General features: G+C 42.9%; 1 protein-coding gene across 1 annotated transcript in view; it reads left to right on the top strand.

Moving 5' to 3' along the window:
* CP (ceruloplasmin) overlaps nt 1-16,751 on the top strand; it is a 38,659-nt gene extending 21,908 nt beyond the window's left edge. Inside the window, exons 9-19 of the mRNA XM_090055903.1 lie at nt 1,728-1,939; nt 2,414-2,564; nt 3,481-3,693; nt 4,985-5,192; nt 6,712-6,851; nt 8,069-8,197; nt 9,412-9,518; nt 12,918-13,134; nt 13,694-13,833; nt 15,055-15,216; nt 16,475-16,751. Coding sequence (XP_089912029.1) covers nt 1,728-1,939; nt 2,414-2,564; nt 3,481-3,693; nt 4,985-5,192; nt 6,712-6,851; nt 8,069-8,197; nt 9,412-9,518; nt 12,918-13,134; nt 13,694-13,833; nt 15,055-15,216; nt 16,475-16,552 — 1,757 coding nt within the window. The 3' untranslated portion in view covers nt 16,553-16,751. The remainder of the gene's footprint in view (nt 1-1,727; nt 1,940-2,413; nt 2,565-3,480; nt 3,694-4,984; nt 5,193-6,711; nt 6,852-8,068; nt 8,198-9,411; nt 9,519-12,917; nt 13,135-13,693; nt 13,834-15,054; nt 15,217-16,474) is intronic.
* The last annotated feature ends 882 nt before the right edge of the window (nt 16,752-17,633 follow it).

Below are 17,633 nucleotides of genomic sequence, written 5' to 3'. Positions count from 1 at the left end.
TGAATCCTAACTCTACTTTCCAGAGTATCTACTACTCCCCAACTTGGTGTCATCTGCAAGCTTGCCGAGGGTGTATTCTATGCAATCTTCCAGGTCATTGATGAAGATAATGAACAAAACCAGCCCCAGGACTGAACCCTAGGGCACTCCACTTGATACCAGCTGCCAACTAGACATTGCAGCATTGACTTATTACCCTCTGAGCCCAATGATCCAGCCATTTCACTACCTACCTTACAGTCCATTGATCCAGCCCATACTTCCTTAACTTGCCTGCGATAATGTTGTGGGAGACTGTATCAAAAGCCTTGCTAAAAACAAGTTATACCACATTCACTGGTCTCCCTGTGTCTGCAATGCCAGGTCATCTCATCATAGAAGGCAATCAGGTTGGTCAGCCATGACATGCCCTTGGTGAATCCATGCTGGTTCTTCCTAGTCACATTTTTCTCTTCCAAGTTCTTAGAAATGGAGTCCTAGAGGATCTGCTCCATGATTCTTCCAGTGACTGAGGTGAAGCTGACTGTTCTGTGAGGGCATTTGTACATGACATGGGGGTTTAATTCTCCCTAAATTGAAGCAGTGTTTTTTTTAAAAAGACCACTTTAATTTAGGGTGAAGTAAACCCCTGTGTCATGTACACCTGTGTCAGGGCCTGATCCTTACCTGCCTCTCCAGCAGCAAGGAGGGGAGAGTGAGCTGCTGGAGGGCAGAGCGGTCTCTGAGCTGCAGGGGGGGGTGGGGGTTGGTGCTTCCCTCCATGGAAGTGGCAGCCTCCCCCCAGGTGGCACCCATCTGCAGGCACCTGGCTCAGGTAGTCCCAGGGGGCATCGCAGCCACAGAGGGAAGCAGCAGGCCCCTGCACAGCTCAGGCAGGCAGGCTCCGGGGTGGCGGGGGCGGGGAAAAAAAGATCAGACTCACCACTTTTTTTTTGTTGCTTTCTGTGGAGCCTGCCTTCCCCCGGGGTGCTGCCAGGCTGCCTGCATTGTCTGCCTGCACAGCCCCTGAGCTGCATGGAGCCCGCTGCTTCCCTCCGTGGCTGTAGGGTAGGAAACTAAAACCCCTCAGAGGTGTTTTACTTTGCAGCACCCCAAAGTCATCTGCTGCATCCCAAAGTCATTTAAGGTGCATTACTCCACCTAATGTCCTTCAGCGGCTGGAATTAACCCACAACATACCACCAAATGTATAAACAGCAATGCCATTAAAGTGGTGCAAAAAGCATTTAATCTGCTTTAAACCCACTTTGAAGTGTTGTTTACAAACGCCCTAGTTCCCTAGATCCTCCTTCTCAACATTTTTAAATATGCGCACCAAGTTTGCCTTTTTCCAATCATCTGGGACCTCTCCCAATCACCATGAGTTTTCAAAGATGATGGCCAATGGCTCTGCAATCACATCAGCCAACTCCCTCAGCATCCTGGGATGCATCCTGTCTGGCCCCATATATATCCAGCTTTTCTAAATAGTCCCTAACCTATTCTTTCACCATTGCTGGCTGTGTACCTCCTCCCCAAACTGTGCTGTTTGGCGCAGTAGTCTGGGAGCTGACCTGACCTGTGAAGACTAATAAATGTGAAAAATGCATTCAATACTTCAGCCTTTTCTGCATCCTCTGTGTATGAAGCAATAGTGTTATCTCAATACAGATAATATGATAAAAATAATCTCTGCTTAAGATCAAGCACCAATTGTCTTGACTATTAATTTTGATTTTTTATAATAGGCACTGAAGTTCCTGCCTCACATGTGAGTCCTAGCGCTACATTTACATATGAATGGAAGGTGCCAGAAGATGCAGGTCCCACCCAGGAAGATCCAGACTGTATTACCTGGCTCTATTTTTCAGCTACTGATACAGTCAAAGACACCAATGCTGGCCTTGTGGGCCCTCTCTTAGTCTGCAGAAAAGGATCTCTGCTCCCCTCTGGGAAACAGGTCAGTCAGAGAGAAAAAAATTAAAGTCTTCATATAATGTTAACCCAATCTGCTTTCACTTCCTGAACTGTGCCATTGAGAGCCTGCCAAGGTAAAGCATACTATTGCAGGGGAAGAGATACTTGGTGGAACATGGTATGGGCTAAAATCACTAGTTCAAATCCCACTCAAGTAGTACAGATCTGCCGCTGGAATACTCCCTGACTTGGACCCCTAGCTGGCAAGACTTGGAAGAAAGGTCAGTGATGTGAATGGTACAGATTACGAGGGACTTTCGTTCCTAGAGGAGGTACCTTTATGTCCACAGTGGCCAGCTAGTCTGTATGGCCCTACGCTAGGTAATGCAGGCAGAAAGCTTTCAGATCTTTATGGGAAGTTATATTCATAAAACCTGCATGCACATAGGACTTTTACTGTCCCAATTAAGTTTATTCAGTTGTCTTTTTTTTATTTTGTATTGGTTCTTCTCCACAGAAAAATGTAGACAAGGAGTTCATCCTACTTGCTACAGTATTTGATGAGAATCTGAGCTGGTACTTGAATGAAAATATTTTGATGTTTATAATAAATCCTGACAACATAGACAAAGAAGATGAAGACTTCCAAGAGTCCAACAAAATGCACTGTAAGGGCTTATATTTAACTCTTTTATCACAACTAGATCAGCAAATGTGTTATATGGCAAATCATCACTATTGCAAGCCTTCACTGAATTCATATTCTAGTAACAATACCATGTGCTGAACTGTACTTGTAATTTTAACATAAAAACATGCATGGGTTGGACCATTTAGAAAACTTAGCTACTTTTTATAGCTCATTTTGTTTTCATCTAGATTATGGACAATATGTTGTGCTATGGTTTAACAAGCCATATTTGCAGAAAAAAGCAGGTTAAATTGCTTAAACAATAAGCATTACTGTATTTACCTGAATCCAAGATGAATCTATTGTTAACTCTATCTTATTCTCCCGGGACCTTGAGAATCAACTAGTCCTTCCTCTTTCACGAAGTACTGCAAGCTGAATTTTGCTTTTAGTGATACCTGTGCAATCTCTTGTGCCTTGAAATTAAGCCCTTGGTGCCATTTGTGCAGTTAAGCCAGCAGGGCTGTTCTTAAGTAGAGAAAGGGAAGAGATGGGTTAGGGGAGGTTATATATTCACATTTGATTTACATCTCAGAATCATAGTCTTGACTGATACACAGTGACTTTTCAAGGAATAGGCTCATAAAAACAAAACCCTGAATAGAGCAAATTCCAATACAGTTGATAAAGTGACAGATTGTGAATCAATTTCCAAGCAAATAAAGAAGTGATTCAACTGTGCTGAATACTTTTCTCTTTTTTAAATGGATCTTAAAAGTTACATTTATTGATTCTGCAGTCCTAAAATGAGAACTAATGATATTAATGATACCTTTGCTGTCAGGAGTGGACATGTTGTAACTTGACTGGCACATGAAATAAGAAGAGATGCATCACAGAATGAATTATATGCATTAATCAGGATATTTCTGCTTTTCATGATTCTCCTGCAGCCATCAATGGATACATGTATGGAAACCAACCTGGCCTTACGATGTGTAAGGGAAACACAGTTTCTTGGCATTTGATCGGCTTGGGATCAGAAGTTGACATCCATGGGATATACTTTTCAGAAAACACATTCCTAACCAAAGGAACAAGGAGGGACACAGCAAACCTGTTTCCACATACGTCTCTCACAGCAATTATGAAGCCTGACTCTGAAGGTGAGCGGTGATGACCACTGTTACTGTGCTTTCTGTTTATTCTGCACACTGTGGTATTGCTTCTGGCATAGAGGCATATCATAACAAAAGCCATGTTTCTTGCTTAGAGCAGAAAATTTTGTTCGTTTTTTCTGCCAATGATACCTGAATCACTGGTGGTCAGGAGAGCCCTTCCTATTTTAGGGTTAAACTGAGAGTTTACAATAAGCCCTGTGAAAGTTGTGGGTAGATTTTAGGGAAAGAATCATACCTTTGGGCAAACAGTTTCTTTCCCTGTTCCTGTTTTTTGCTGGATCTCTAGCAATTGATTACCACCTCTAAATCTCTCTGCATCTGCTGAGCTATGCTAGCCAGGATATAGGTAGAGGAGCTGAGTCAGGACTCCATGCGTCTCTCACCCCTCTCCAACTATTTCCTGCCTTGCTTGAGAAGAAATAATTATGCACACCCAAGCCCTTCTACACAAACCCCTTAGGTGTGAGGAGACTATGCAATGACATTATAGGAAATGGTAGGAGGCTGAATTTTCTTGCATTTGTCTGGCAGCATAGGTTGGACCATTTGAACAAAGCCAAAGGTGCTAGGTAAAGAGATGGGTCTGCAAAGGACTGTTATGAAGTGATACGTGAAAGAAACTGTATGAAAACCATGACTTAAGGGAATATTGCTTAAGGCAGAACATCATGCCTATGGGATAGGGGCACCTATAATGCAAGGCCTTGATTGTAAACACTCTTAGGCCCCTCTAGACATTATATTTATGCCATGATGAATGTATAGGTTAGAACATTTTTATGGCTGGCTTGCATGGTGCCTTAACTGAACGTGTGGCAGGTCTGGGGCTTCCCTGTGGTTAGAGCTGACACTCATTTGCTTGTTGGTCTCAACCCTGGGACCATGCTGCGGCCTTGAGCCAGTCCCAGGACTGCACCTGGAGATGCTAAGCTGTGTCTGCCGAGCTTTCCGCTGGCAACTAGTTGAAAGGGCACAATTGAGATCTGATCCCAAAATCATGCTTCCTGCCATGCACGTATCCTGCCATGCAACGATCAGATCTCATCACACTTTTAATTGAACATGTGTCACAGGCCTTGGAAATTAAATTACCTGTATTACTGGGATTAGTCCCGTTGGTCAAAGAGCTTATATCTTGTAAGACCTTACAGTCCACACCTCAAATCAAACTGTGTACACTCTAAAACAGTAAAGATTACATACATTGACAAATCAGTTTTCAAGCTCTGCAGCTTTCCTTTTTCATTTCCTTCTTTCTTATACAAACTCTCTTTAGGGGTTTTTGAAGTGGAGTGCCTCACAACAGATCATTATCTGGGGGGCATGAAACAGAAATACAAAGTGGAAAAATGCCATTGGTGGAATGTGGATCCATCCTTATATTTGCATGAAAAGACTTACTACATTGCTGCAGTGGAACTGGAATGGGACTATTCACCCAACAGGACATGGGAACATGAGAGGCATGAATTCCATGATGAAAGGTAATGTGGAATATACCAGTCATTAGTATGTTTGAGTGCATGTGTGAAACAGGGATCACCTACACCTGTTTGTAACAATGACCTCATGAAACTGAGGCAGACAATGAGACTTATTTGTGTCGTAGTATTGTAGAAAACTTCCTGAAGGACAACTACACTTCCAAATACACCTAGACACTGCATGTCCACGAGCTGTTTATACATATAAATAAGATACTTGATGTTGTGTGCTATTAAGTGTTCATATATTGTATTTACAATGCATAATGCAGTTAATATCACCTGCCATTTTTACACTTCATTAGTCCCGGTCCCTGGCAGTTCTCAGTCCCTGCGGCTACTGTGAGCTAATTCCAGCCTTGGGGACACTTACTGGCTGTTCTGTTCTACAGGGTTTCCTCTTTCTTTTACCTTTAGTGGTTTTTTTAACTCGGCAGAAATCTGTATCAATTTTGCTAAGAGCTGGCCAAACCCAAATGTCTCAATTCAGCAAGCTATTTAAAAAGGGACTGATTACAGTGGACCTGACTGACTTATTACTGAGACCTAACTTTATACATGCATAGCTGGGAAAAACTGGGTCTGAGGCTACAAACAGATGTTTCAGTTGTTGTGGCACCAGTTGGGCTCTCATAAATCTCACCACACTTCACCTTTCAAAGTGTGTTTAGAGAGTAGGATGTACTGCTACCCTTTGGTGGGCATAGGGCAGGGAGGAGGGTGGGGTCTCTGCTGGGATTGCCCAGCCTGCCCATTCCTGCCTATCCTCCCAGTGTTGAACCTTTCACCCACCTCACTTTCCTCTTTTTCAAACTTGAAGCAGAGCCTGGAGAATGTGGGCAGCCCTGGGCTGAGGGAGTCACCCCTTCTGTGGCCTCACTGAGCTACTTGGTCCCAAGCACCACTTATTCCCACAACCACACCCCAGTCCTGACAGCAGTTGGAGTGGCCCAGAGGCTACCACTAGCTCCTGGCTCCACCAAGCTCACCTTTCCCACCACGCCCTGATGAGTCTGGGCCACTGCATTAGCTTTCCAAGACAGCATTCTCCAGGGCCTGTTCTCTACTGGGCTCCAGGCAGAATTATTTGAGTTCCCCAACTTTTTTTATGTTTAATTATGAGTGAGAATGAGTTCTGTATGGCAGGTGCTCTTCAACAGCGCATTCAGCCAATATTTGTGCCACAACCATAGACATCTACTGCAACAGAGTGGGACAGCCTGTTAATTGGTATTGTCATGCAAGCATTTATGGCATTTGTTTAATTAAATCTTTTTGTGTCACAACAAAGGCAGTGTCTGTTCGTAGCCTGAGTGCTGCAGTCCTTGTGAGTTCTGCAGTGATTCTGGTTTTTTTGCAGTGGCTTTATATTTACCCAGAGATCTAGTATATATTGAAAATACTGCTTTATTTTGCTTAACTGAGCAGGAATATCAACCGAAGGATCAAAAGATGCTAAGGAAATATGAAAGAAAGAGGGACTTACTGTATCTTCAAATTGATCTTCTATTTTCCACAGCCCCGGCAATCCATTTTTAAGTAAAGGTGATACGTTCATTGGCTCGAAGTACAAGAAAGCTGTATATCGGGAATACACTGACAGTTCATTCAGTACTCCCAAAAAAAGGGCAGAGGAGGAAGAGCATCTGGAAATTCTAGGTATGATTGTCATGTTCAAGCTTGGATCTGGCAGAAGTGCAGACTCTACCACCACGATAGTCATGTCTGGTCTACAAGTAAAACTGAACAATATGTGGAATAGCGCCTGATTCTACTCGCACTAGTATAGTATGTAGACTTCCATGGGATTGCTTCTGACTTCTATTAATGCAAAATAATGCCAAATCAGTGCTTGTGTTAGAAGGGATTCCTGGTTTACAGTTGCTCAAATTATAGAGCAGGATTTTCAAATTTGGCCTAAAGTTCAGCAGCCAAATTCACATTGAATTTGGTGGCATCTTTTGAAGATACCTATTTAGATGCCTAATTTCTGATCCAGTATAACCTCATAAATCTGTTTTTCAAAATTCTGGAAATTCTCAAAAATCTAGCACTTTTAAAAATATGCTACATTGGCTGGTCCAGGAGCAGTGGCTGCACGCAGAGAGTGGGTGACGAATGGTGGTGGATGGCAAGCTTCCCCCTCTGCACCTGTGGAGGAGAGGTATGGGGAAGCGGCAGGCGGTTGTGGAGCAGTGGCTGCATGCAAAACAGTGGTACGGGCTGGTGGATGGAGGCAACAGCCACTGCATGCAAGCTTGCAAGCTTCCCCCTCCACATCTGAAGGAAGAAACTTTTTTATGTTTCAGAAATCCAGAATTTTCAAATTTCCAGCAGGTGCTTGGTCCCAAAGATGCCAGATTTATGAGGTTATATGGTGCTGTGTTTGGAAGTGTTGGCAAGAATGCACAGTAGTTACACCTCCTAGCTTCAATGAGCCTTTGGTTGAAGTTATCAACTGTTTCTTAAATTATATCACACACACCTGTCATCTCGTACTCTATTCTTTAGGCTAGAATTCTTTAAAAGAAAAGATGGCAGACCTTAAAAGAATGCTTCCAGATGTTTTTAAAGGACAAGGTTTGGATTTAGTGGATTATAACAGGGAAATAAAGCCTACAAATGCCCTGTTTCTGCAGTGATTCAGGACCTAAAATGATTGTACACACGCACATTGGTTGTTCAATCTTCTCTTCACACGTTTGTAGTGACCAGTTCTCACCAATTTTACGGGGGGGGCGGGTTCTGAGCAATCTGATAGGGTACACACATCCCCAACTCTTTTTGTTGCACCTTTGCACTAACACAATGTTCTCTTTTTTACTGTTGTGACCAGCTGTAATGTCAAAAAAAATCCTTTCTGTTCACTCCGACAGGGCCATTACTACTTGCGAATATGGGAGATAAAATTAAAATTGTTTTTAAGAACATGGCTTCAAGATCTTATTCTATACATGCCCATGGAGTGAAAACGGAGAGCTCCACTGTTTCTGTAACTAACCCAGGTAACAAAGCCATTTACCCTGTTGCTGTAACAGCAAACTTCAGGGTTTATTTTTCATAACATTCAAGCTGTTCATCCTTAAATAAAGACTCCATTTTTACTTAGCCAAGTGGCAGTTTTCATATGAATAAAACAAATTACATTAATTTCAGTGAACTATAGGCAATTAATGCTTATTTACACTTAACAATTAATATACTATATTTAATCAAATCCAAGACAAGTCCCTCCTCCCTACCCCTGTCCCTCTCCCTCCCTCCCTCCCTCTTTTCCACTGCTTACCCCTTAGTTGTGGCTTTGGCTCCAGCCAGGCAGCAGCAGTTGTGGTGCTGGCAGCCCCCACCCTGGCTCTGCTGGGGTTGGGGCCAGAACTGGTGCTGCTGTAAGTGCCTGACCAGGCAGGAGCCAGAGCCACAATATATTCTCAGAGCTGCATCAGAGGGTACTATGGCGGAGAACAGCAGAGAGGGGTGCCAGGTAGCAAGAGGCAGTTCCCTGTTACCTGCCCCCCTACCACTGCTTTTCCTGCTGCAGTAGTGAGGAGAAATCATTAAGATGACCCTTTGCTAATCAGATTCTATACATGGAAAACTATTAACGAATTTACAAATTTCCTATGTATAGAATCTAATTATTAGGGGGCAAATATGGTATTAAAGTGAATCTTAACACAGTGCCAGGTCCGACAGTCTCTTTGTAGTCCTCGAGTTGGCCTGTCTTAAGGTTATCATTATTAACCTTAATCTGTGCAATCTGTTTATTATTTCATAAATTATTCTGGATTTTCTGTATGGAATATAGTTATTTTTCTAAAAGGTAGTAAAATGGGACAGCAAGATCACACAAGACGATTTGAGCAAGACAGTTAATGGATCTACTATAGAGAAACAATAATAGAGACCTAGCCAGAACTGGACTCAGGAAAAGGAAGTTCAAGGTTGCAAACTGAGATATCATCTGTTTCAGAATAAGTTGTTAAATTATTTGTTTGCAGGGCAAAGTCTATGTTATGTATCAGGTTGATTGTTAAAAAAAAATCCTGTAAGGCACAATGTGTTTGTGAAGGAAGAAATAGGTTAAGAAAAAGAAAAAAAAGACTGACTTGATGTAAGAACCTTGACGAGCTCCTTTGAATCATTTTTCATCAACCTCTGAGACTAAATGAGTTTTTCTAGAGGAGAGGGGCACAAATATTTCAACATCTATTTAATTTAGGTGAAACGGAAACATACATCTGGAAAATTCCTGAGAGATCTGCTTCTGGGAAAGGAGACCCACATTGTATCCCTTGGGCTTATTACTCAGCTGTGGATATAGTCAAGGTACATTTTAGTGGCAGTTATTCAAGCTGTTTTTTGATTCCACACAATATCTTCCAGTGAAAGGGAAAAGAACTTGGCACTTTTCCATTTTCTGTTTCCTCCATTAAAAGTAAATCCCTTGTTCTACATTCCAATTTGGTTAGGTTTCTTACTTTAATGGACATAGTACCAACAGGGCACTTAGTATGGAATTAGCGAACAGCATTACTCCATCTTTTCCCTCTGTGTTCCTGCTGCTGTGTACAGTTAACCTTAATTAATTTTTAAAGCAATCATCTTATGAAGTCCTTGAAAGCCAAAGAATCTATTCCATTAATTTTGGTCACCATGGAGCAAGCATCTAATTGGTTATTTGCATGGGAAAATGCCACATGCAACTGTGATAAATAAGCATACACATTAAGGACACAGTTCTGCAAAACACATTCTGCAAGTGCAGGCCTTGGTGTGGATGTGTGTGTGAATTCAGCTTACCCCTCTTATTCAGGTTTCACACATTTTCAGGTCAAATCTTCAAAATATATTTTATCAAAAAACAAGTACAAAGAAATTGTAGCTCAGAAGCAGAATTTGTGGGGTGGGAGGGAGGAAAAGCAAGACATGAAGATTAAAATGTTCCTCTCTAGCAACAGCAGGAGAAATGCCTGCCGTTCATGCTCCATCGTACTTTTAGGTTATTGGCTGCCTACAAATGAATAACCCTTCTATTTATATGATGTTTCCTTATTTAACTGTCAAGTATAGAATCATAGAAAGGCAGGATTAGAGGGTACCTAAGGAGGTCATCTAGTCCAACCTCCTTCCTGCTCAAAGCAGGACCATCCCCAACTAGATCATCCCAGCCAAAGCTTTGTCAAGTCTTAAAAACTTCCAGGGATGGAGCTTCCATCACCTCTCTGGGTAACCTGTTCCATTTTTTTTTTACTAGCCTCCTATGGAGAAAATTCTTCCTAATATCTAACCTAAAGTTCCCTTGCTGCAACTTTGATACCATTGCTCCTTGTTCTGTCACCTGCCACCATTGATAGCTCCATCCTCTTTTAAACTCCCCTTCAGGTACTTGAAGGCTGCTTTTAAATCCCCACTAAGTTTTCTTTTCTCTAGACTAAATAAGCTCAGTTCCCTCAGTCTTTTCTCATAAATCATGTCCCGCAACCCCTTCACCATTTTTGTTATCCTCTGCTAGACTCTCTCCAACTTGTTCACATCCTTTCTGTAGTGGGCAGCCCAAAACTGAACACAGTACTCCAGATGGGGCCTCACCAGTACTGAATATAAGGGAATAATAGGCACACTGTTGTGTAACGGGCACACTGTTGGCTCATATTCACCTTATTGTCCATTGTAATCCCATGTCCTTTTCTGCAGAGCTGCTGCCCAGCCAGTCAGCCCCCAGCCTGTACTGGTGCATGGGATTGTTCCATCCTAAGCGCAGGACTTTGCACTTGTCCTCGTTGAACCCCATGAGATTCTTTTTGGCCCCGTCCTCCAATTTGTCTAAGTCACTCTGAATCCTAGCCCTATGCTCCAGCATATCTATTACTCCCCCCAGCTTGATGTCATCTGCAGACTTGCTGAGGGTGCGCTCCATGCCATCTTCCAGGTCATTGATGTAGACCTTGAACAAAACCAGCCCCAGGACCAACCCCTGGGGCACTCCACTTGATACTGGCTGCCAACTAGACAGCGAGCCATTGATTACTACTCTCTGAGCCCAGTGCTCCAGCCAGTTATCTATCTACCTTACGGTCCGTTCATCCAGCCCATATTTCCTTAGCTTGCCTGTGAGAACACTGTGGGAGACCGTATCAGAAGCCTTGCTAAAATCAAGGTACACCACATCCACTGGTTTCCCTGCATCCATGGAGCCAGTCATCTCATCATAGAAGGCAATCAGGTTGGTCAGGCATGACTTGTCCTTGGTGAATCCATGCTGACTGTTCCTAATCACCCTTTTCTCTTCCAAGGGCTTAGAAATGAATTCCTTGAGAATCTTTCCATGATTTTTCCAGGGACTGAGGGGAGGCTGACTGGTCTGTGATTCCCTGGATCCTCCTTCTTCCCTTTCTTAAATATGGGCGCTATGTTTGCCCTTTCCCAGTCAGCCAGCACCTCTCCTGATTACCACAAGTTTTCAAAGATGATGGCCAGTGGCTCTACATCACATCAGCCAACTCCCTTAGCACCCTTGGGTGCATCCCATCCAGCCCCATGGACTTGTACGCATCCAGCTTTTCTAAGTAGTCTCTAACCTGTTCTTTCAGTACTGAGAGTTCCTCACCTCCTCCCCATACTGTGCTGCCTTGGGAGCTGATCTTTCATAGATTCGTTAGTAGATTGTTAGGGGCTGGAAGGGACCTTGCAGATCATCTGGTCCAGTTCCCCCCCACCCAGGTGTAGGCCGGAAGAGAACTAGGGTTAGGTGACCCAGCGAGGTGACTGTCCAGTCGCCTTTTGAAAACCTCTAGGGTAGGTGACTGCACCATCTCTGGAGGGAGTTATTCCACAGTCTGGACACCCTGACTGTGAAGGAGTTTTTCCTTGCCTGTGAAGACTAAGGCAAAAAAGGCATTGAGCATTTCAGCCTTTTCTGCATCCTCTGTCACAAATTTGCCTCCCCCATTCAGTAAGGGACCCACACTTTCTCCAATCCTCCTCTTGCTACATACATATTTGTAGACGCCCTTCTTGTTACTCTTCACATCCCTTGCTAGCAGCAACTACAATTGCACTTTGGCCTTCCTGACTTCATCCTTGCATGGCCGAGCAATGCTCTTATATTCTTCCTTAGTTATTTGTCCAAATTTCTACTTCTTATAAGCTTCCTTTTTGTGAACTAATTTACTGAAGAGTTCTCTGCTAAGGCAAGCTGGTCATCAGACATACTTGTTAGTCTTCCTGCACCCAGCTCCTCCCCCTCCTCCCTCTGCCCCGCAGTTTGGTTTCCCAGGACATCCTGCCCAGGAGTTCCCTGAGTGAGTCAAAGTCTGCTTTTCTGAAGTCCAGTATCCTTATTCTGCTGCTCTCTAGCCTTCCTTTCCTCAGGATCCTGAACTCAATCATTGTGTGGTCACTGCTGCCCAAGCTGCCATCCACTACTGTGTTCCCACCAATTCTTCCTTGTTTGTGAACAGCAGGTCAAGGCATGGCCCCTAGTTGGCTGCTCCAGCACTTGCACCAAGAAGTTGTCCCCAGTACTCTCCAAAAACTTCCTGGATTGCCTGCACACCACTGTATTGCCCTCCCACCAGATGTCAGGGTGACTGAGAACCAAGCGTGTGATTGAGATTGTTAAAAACTAACAACTCCCCGCCCCCCCAATCATAGTACTTATATTACAGAGACTAAAGACACTTTGGCTTACTCGCATGTGAAAATTTTGTTTCTTTATATTTTCAGGATACCTTCAGTGGATTGATAGGAACACTTGTTGTCTGTTCTGGCCGTTATTTGCCATCATTTCAGTTGCAAAAGAAAGTTCAGTTTGCTCTTCTTTTTATGGTTTTTGATGAAAATGAGTCTTGGTACTTGGATGAAAATATCCAAACCTATTCTCCCAATCCAGACCAAGTGAACAAAGAGGATGAGGAATTCCTTGAAAGCAATAAAATGCATGGTATGCTTCCTCATTTCATTAATACAAATCTGAAACCTATGTGCCTGGAAGACACTGCAGACTCCTGCAATACTTGCATGTGCGGACTTTCTAATCTTCAATTATTAAGGTTCCCCCCTACAAACCTTAGTAACTTAAGTCTGTGCCTATCCCATGGGCATGAAAGCACTGAAACAAAATTATTTAGTAAAGGGAAAAAAAAAAAGCTAATAAAAAGCATATCCAGGTTGAAATCTTGATACCCAAGTTTAAACAAACAGATTGCTATTTTGTTCTACTATCAGCTCAATCCCAAAATGTATTGAGCATCTCTTCATAAACCTCATCTCTTAAAAGAATTTCATAGGAATTAGGGGTGTCCAAGGCCTTCTGTTGGTATCATCAGAACCAATTATGTCTCCTTATTCCTTAAGAGATGGGGCATTGCATGTCTACTTAAATGCACCAAGTTAAAATAGTTCCTCCCAGTAGCCTTAAATTCTCAAATTTAATCTGCCATATAAGCCTAGATAACAACAAAGCCAAATGTGTATGTGTTTTTTTTCCCCTCTTCCTCTAGCCATCAATGGGAAAGTGTTTGGAAACTTGCATGGTCTTACAATGCATGTTGGAGATAAAGTAAACTGGTATCTGATGGGAATGGGGAATGAAGTGGATATCCATACAGCTCATTTCCACGGCCACAGTTTTGAGTATAAGGTAAAAGTTCCTATTATGTTGGTTTCTTGTTATTTTCTCTCTTATGCTGGTTACTCCTCGAATATACACTTCTTTTGAAGAATAAGGTAACAGTCCTGTAGCTTGAAGTAATGTTTTATATAAAACTAATATATGAACAATGTAATCTTAGAGAGAGACCTATGGATACTTGATGGTAGGATTTAGTGTATAAACTTCACATAATTTTGTGACTTTTTATCATTATGGTGATAACCATTACCATGGTCATAATGCTCAAATGATAATTATGCTTTCACCCACTCCAGTGTATGACCTATTATTGCAGCACTGTGGCTAGAAACAGTGGATCAACTGTAGTGGAACATCCTGTCACAGCTGATCTATTTTATTAGGTGAAACAAACATTGCTTATTACGTATTTGTGCAGCAGCCCAATGCGGTAAAAGGGACCAGATGTTCCCTTTGCCAGCCAATTCCAGGTTCCCTGCCTACCCCTTGTTGGAACCCATGCTGACCTGCCCCTCCAGGTGAAGCCCAGGTTAGAACAGGTCCTGACTCTGAAGTGTGGGAGCCAGCGAGTCCCTAAGCAACCTGTGCCTCCCTGTTGGCACCTACACCAATCCAATGCTGCACCTGGAGGCACAGGTCACTGCGGATCCCAGCCTCAAGGCACGAGGCACAGGGCACTGGGAATTCTCTGACTCCTACAACACCCTGCACCACTCAGGTCTGCGTCTCCACCAGTGGAGAAGGCCCAGGGTTCCCTACTTAAGGAAACATACCCAAGAGATACCAGAAGGGTGTCTTTAAGTAGGAAGCCCTGGGTTTTCCCTGCTCACTGAAATGTATCCAGAGATTCCCTAGAGTGACTCTCTGTAAGCAGGGGAGGCCAGGCAGGCCCTCCAGGAGCGTGAGGGGCTGGCTGCCTGGGAATTCGCTGGTGTGCAGGATTGGGCCCCTCAGCCCTCTAAAGCAGCTGGAGAGGATGGGCAGCTCTGGCTGCCCACTTCCTCCTGCCCCAACCAAAGAGATGTCCACCACAATAGGCTCTTGCAATCCATTAGTAACTTTGCAATTTTGGTCATTTGTGGAGTGATAAAGGGTATAGATGTCCATTTTGCTTCACCTTTGTACCACCATAAAATGTTTATGGCAGCATAAAGGCAAGAAAAGGTGATGCCCATTTCTACCCTACATTATACTTGCAATTAAACTGCTATTCTCACCTTTTTCTTGAAGCGCACAGGACTTTACCGGGCTGATGTTTTTGATCTGTTCCCTGGGACATTTCAAACAGTAGAAATGATTCCAAAGTATCCTGGCTCCTGGCTGCTGCACTGTCATGTGACTGACCACATCCATGCCGGCATGGAAACCACCTATACAGTCCTCCCAAACAAGGTAACTAACAGCTACTGAGCTGATTTCATAGAATAATTACAGACCTGTTCAGGATACCACTGACCGCAAGGTATAGCCCTAGCCATAAACAACAGAAAGCTTGGTCCACAGAAAGGAGAGACATGACAGAGCATATGTGTTACAAAGGACTAAATGAAGACCAGTGCAAAGTTCTGTGTTGAGAAGGGGCAAACACAATTGATACTCCAAAAGGAAGGATGCTGATTCTGTGGCTTTAAGTTACCCTTGTGCTCTCCCACTTCTGGCCTCCCAGGCAACCCTAGTGTTTCTAGCGGTACAGATACATGGTGCAATGTGGCACTATGAATGGACACACAACCTAGCTCTGCATAAATTACAGAACTGTATTCTGCCCCTCAGCAGGGCTCATTAAGCCAGGTAGGAGCCCCAGATAACAGAGATGTACCTAGGCCACCTGAGCTCTGCACTGTGCCATGCTATTTTATACCAGAGGGATTCTAGAATGAGGCTCATGGCACCGTATGAAAGATTGGGCTTTAAACGATGGTTATTACAGATTCACACCACACATAAGGTACCTAAAAATATGGGCTCTTCACTGAAAACATACAATATCCTTTTCAGGGGGGAAGAAAACACCTGAATACCTTTTCTATAATATTAGTCTTGCCAATATCTTTAAATCACATGCTACCATTTGCTATAATTACAAGCAAAATTAGAAAAAACACTCAGCTAAGGTCATCTGCATAACCAGTAATTTTTACAAGTCAGAGTTGGCTCGTTTTGGAGGAGATGGCCAAACAAAGGAGTCTAATACATAACTTTAGAAATCATCATTTTGTACAAGGCCAGTTGGTGGTGGTTGTATTTTCCTGGACCTGAAACAAATATAAAGGGAGGAATTTGTGGATAGAGGATATAACTAAGGGCAGGAGTACAAATAACATGAAAATGCTCTTATACTTGGGAGGGCATTTTAGTTGAGGAAGAAAGCTGGTTGCAAATAATGAAATAAAAGGGGGAAACTTCAGAATAATTTCCCTGTCCTATGGTTTTTATTTTGTTTTGCTTTCAACTACCAAAATACTCAAATGAGTATTAAGAGGCGCTTTAGACAGTTGTGTGTACAACTCCATTTGAAAATAAGGGTTTGTAGAAGCATTTTTTTGTTAAAAATTAAGTAGGAAAAATGTTTTAAAACAAGCTGTCTGACCCAAATAACATGTAGTGCTGATATAATGGATTTTACAAACACTATTTTGCCTTTTTACAGAAGCAGTCGCCACTCCTAACACTACTTAAACAAATAAAGCTGCCACATCAAAGAGCAGAAGTTGGCTCCCCAGAGTGATTCTCTGAAGTCCTTGCTCAAGGAAGCATAAGAAAGTTCTCCTGGCTCAAGATCTCCTGACTCACCTATGCTCGCAGTCTGGTTATCTCAAGGTTTCTGTGACCCACTGATAACCTACTGACCATAGTTTATGACAGCTGTGTGAATATGTAGCCTATAAAAAGTTGCTGTTTTTTAAATAAATTCTTGTATAACTAGCCCCTCAAGATTCCAGGTGTTTCCTGATTACTAACATCTACTGGTTCAGTAACATCTACATATCACAACAACATTTACCATGTAACTCCTGAAGAATGGGTATATGTACATATTAAACAGGGCTCTTCTGTAAACAATTATTTTCACTACTGACATGTATTGCTAAAAATTATAAACAAAGTCTGTTTGAGGTAGTGGGAGGAGAGGGGAGTTAAATGATTTCAGAATTCAGAAGTCACAGGTAAAAGGAAACAAACCAGTGTTTATTCATTATGTTCTCTAGGAATGTATTTTTTGCAAGTTTTAATGGATTAACTGGATTCTAATACTTCGGGATTAACTATGGATTCCATGGTTCATTTGACCAGAGGTTCTCAACCTTTTCAGACTCAAGGGATCCTCTCCACAACTTTTCAGAATTGAGCAGCAGCCCAAAATGGCAAGAAAGGAGGGGGAAAAAAAAGTTAGCTGCACCCAAGACGGTACCAGCCAACAGAGGTCACAGCAAGCCTTGAACCCAGCGCAATACCCCACCCAGAAGCCATGCAGCAGGCTGGTGAGGTTGCTTTCTCTTGGACTCCCCATGTGGTATGGCCCAAGGCACCACAGCAGCCCAAAACTGGGGGAAAGGGGAATTTTAGCTGCAGCCAAGGACCCCTTGGTTAGTCAACAGAGACTGCAAGTAACTTGAACTCAAGGCCTTTGGTTTCTCAGCCTGATGCCCAGGCCTGGAGCCACCACATAGGCTGATTGATACAATATCCTTATCTGATATACCTGAAGAATCTTGCCATCCACAAATAAAAGACCAAAACCAACAAAATGGATTTTGATCAGACCCAGCCACTCATCCTCATTGACACTTCCATTACTCAGATAAAAG

The sequence above is a fragment of the Crocodylus siamensis genome, chromosome 6, assembly GCF_052110815.1.
Source record: "Crocodylus siamensis isolate JL-2025a chromosome 6, ASM5211081v1, whole genome shotgun sequence".
Classification (NCBI taxonomy): domain Eukaryota; kingdom Metazoa; phylum Chordata; order Crocodylia; family Crocodylidae; genus Crocodylus; species Crocodylus siamensis.
This window is presented reverse-complemented; position numbering and strand designations above follow the sequence as displayed.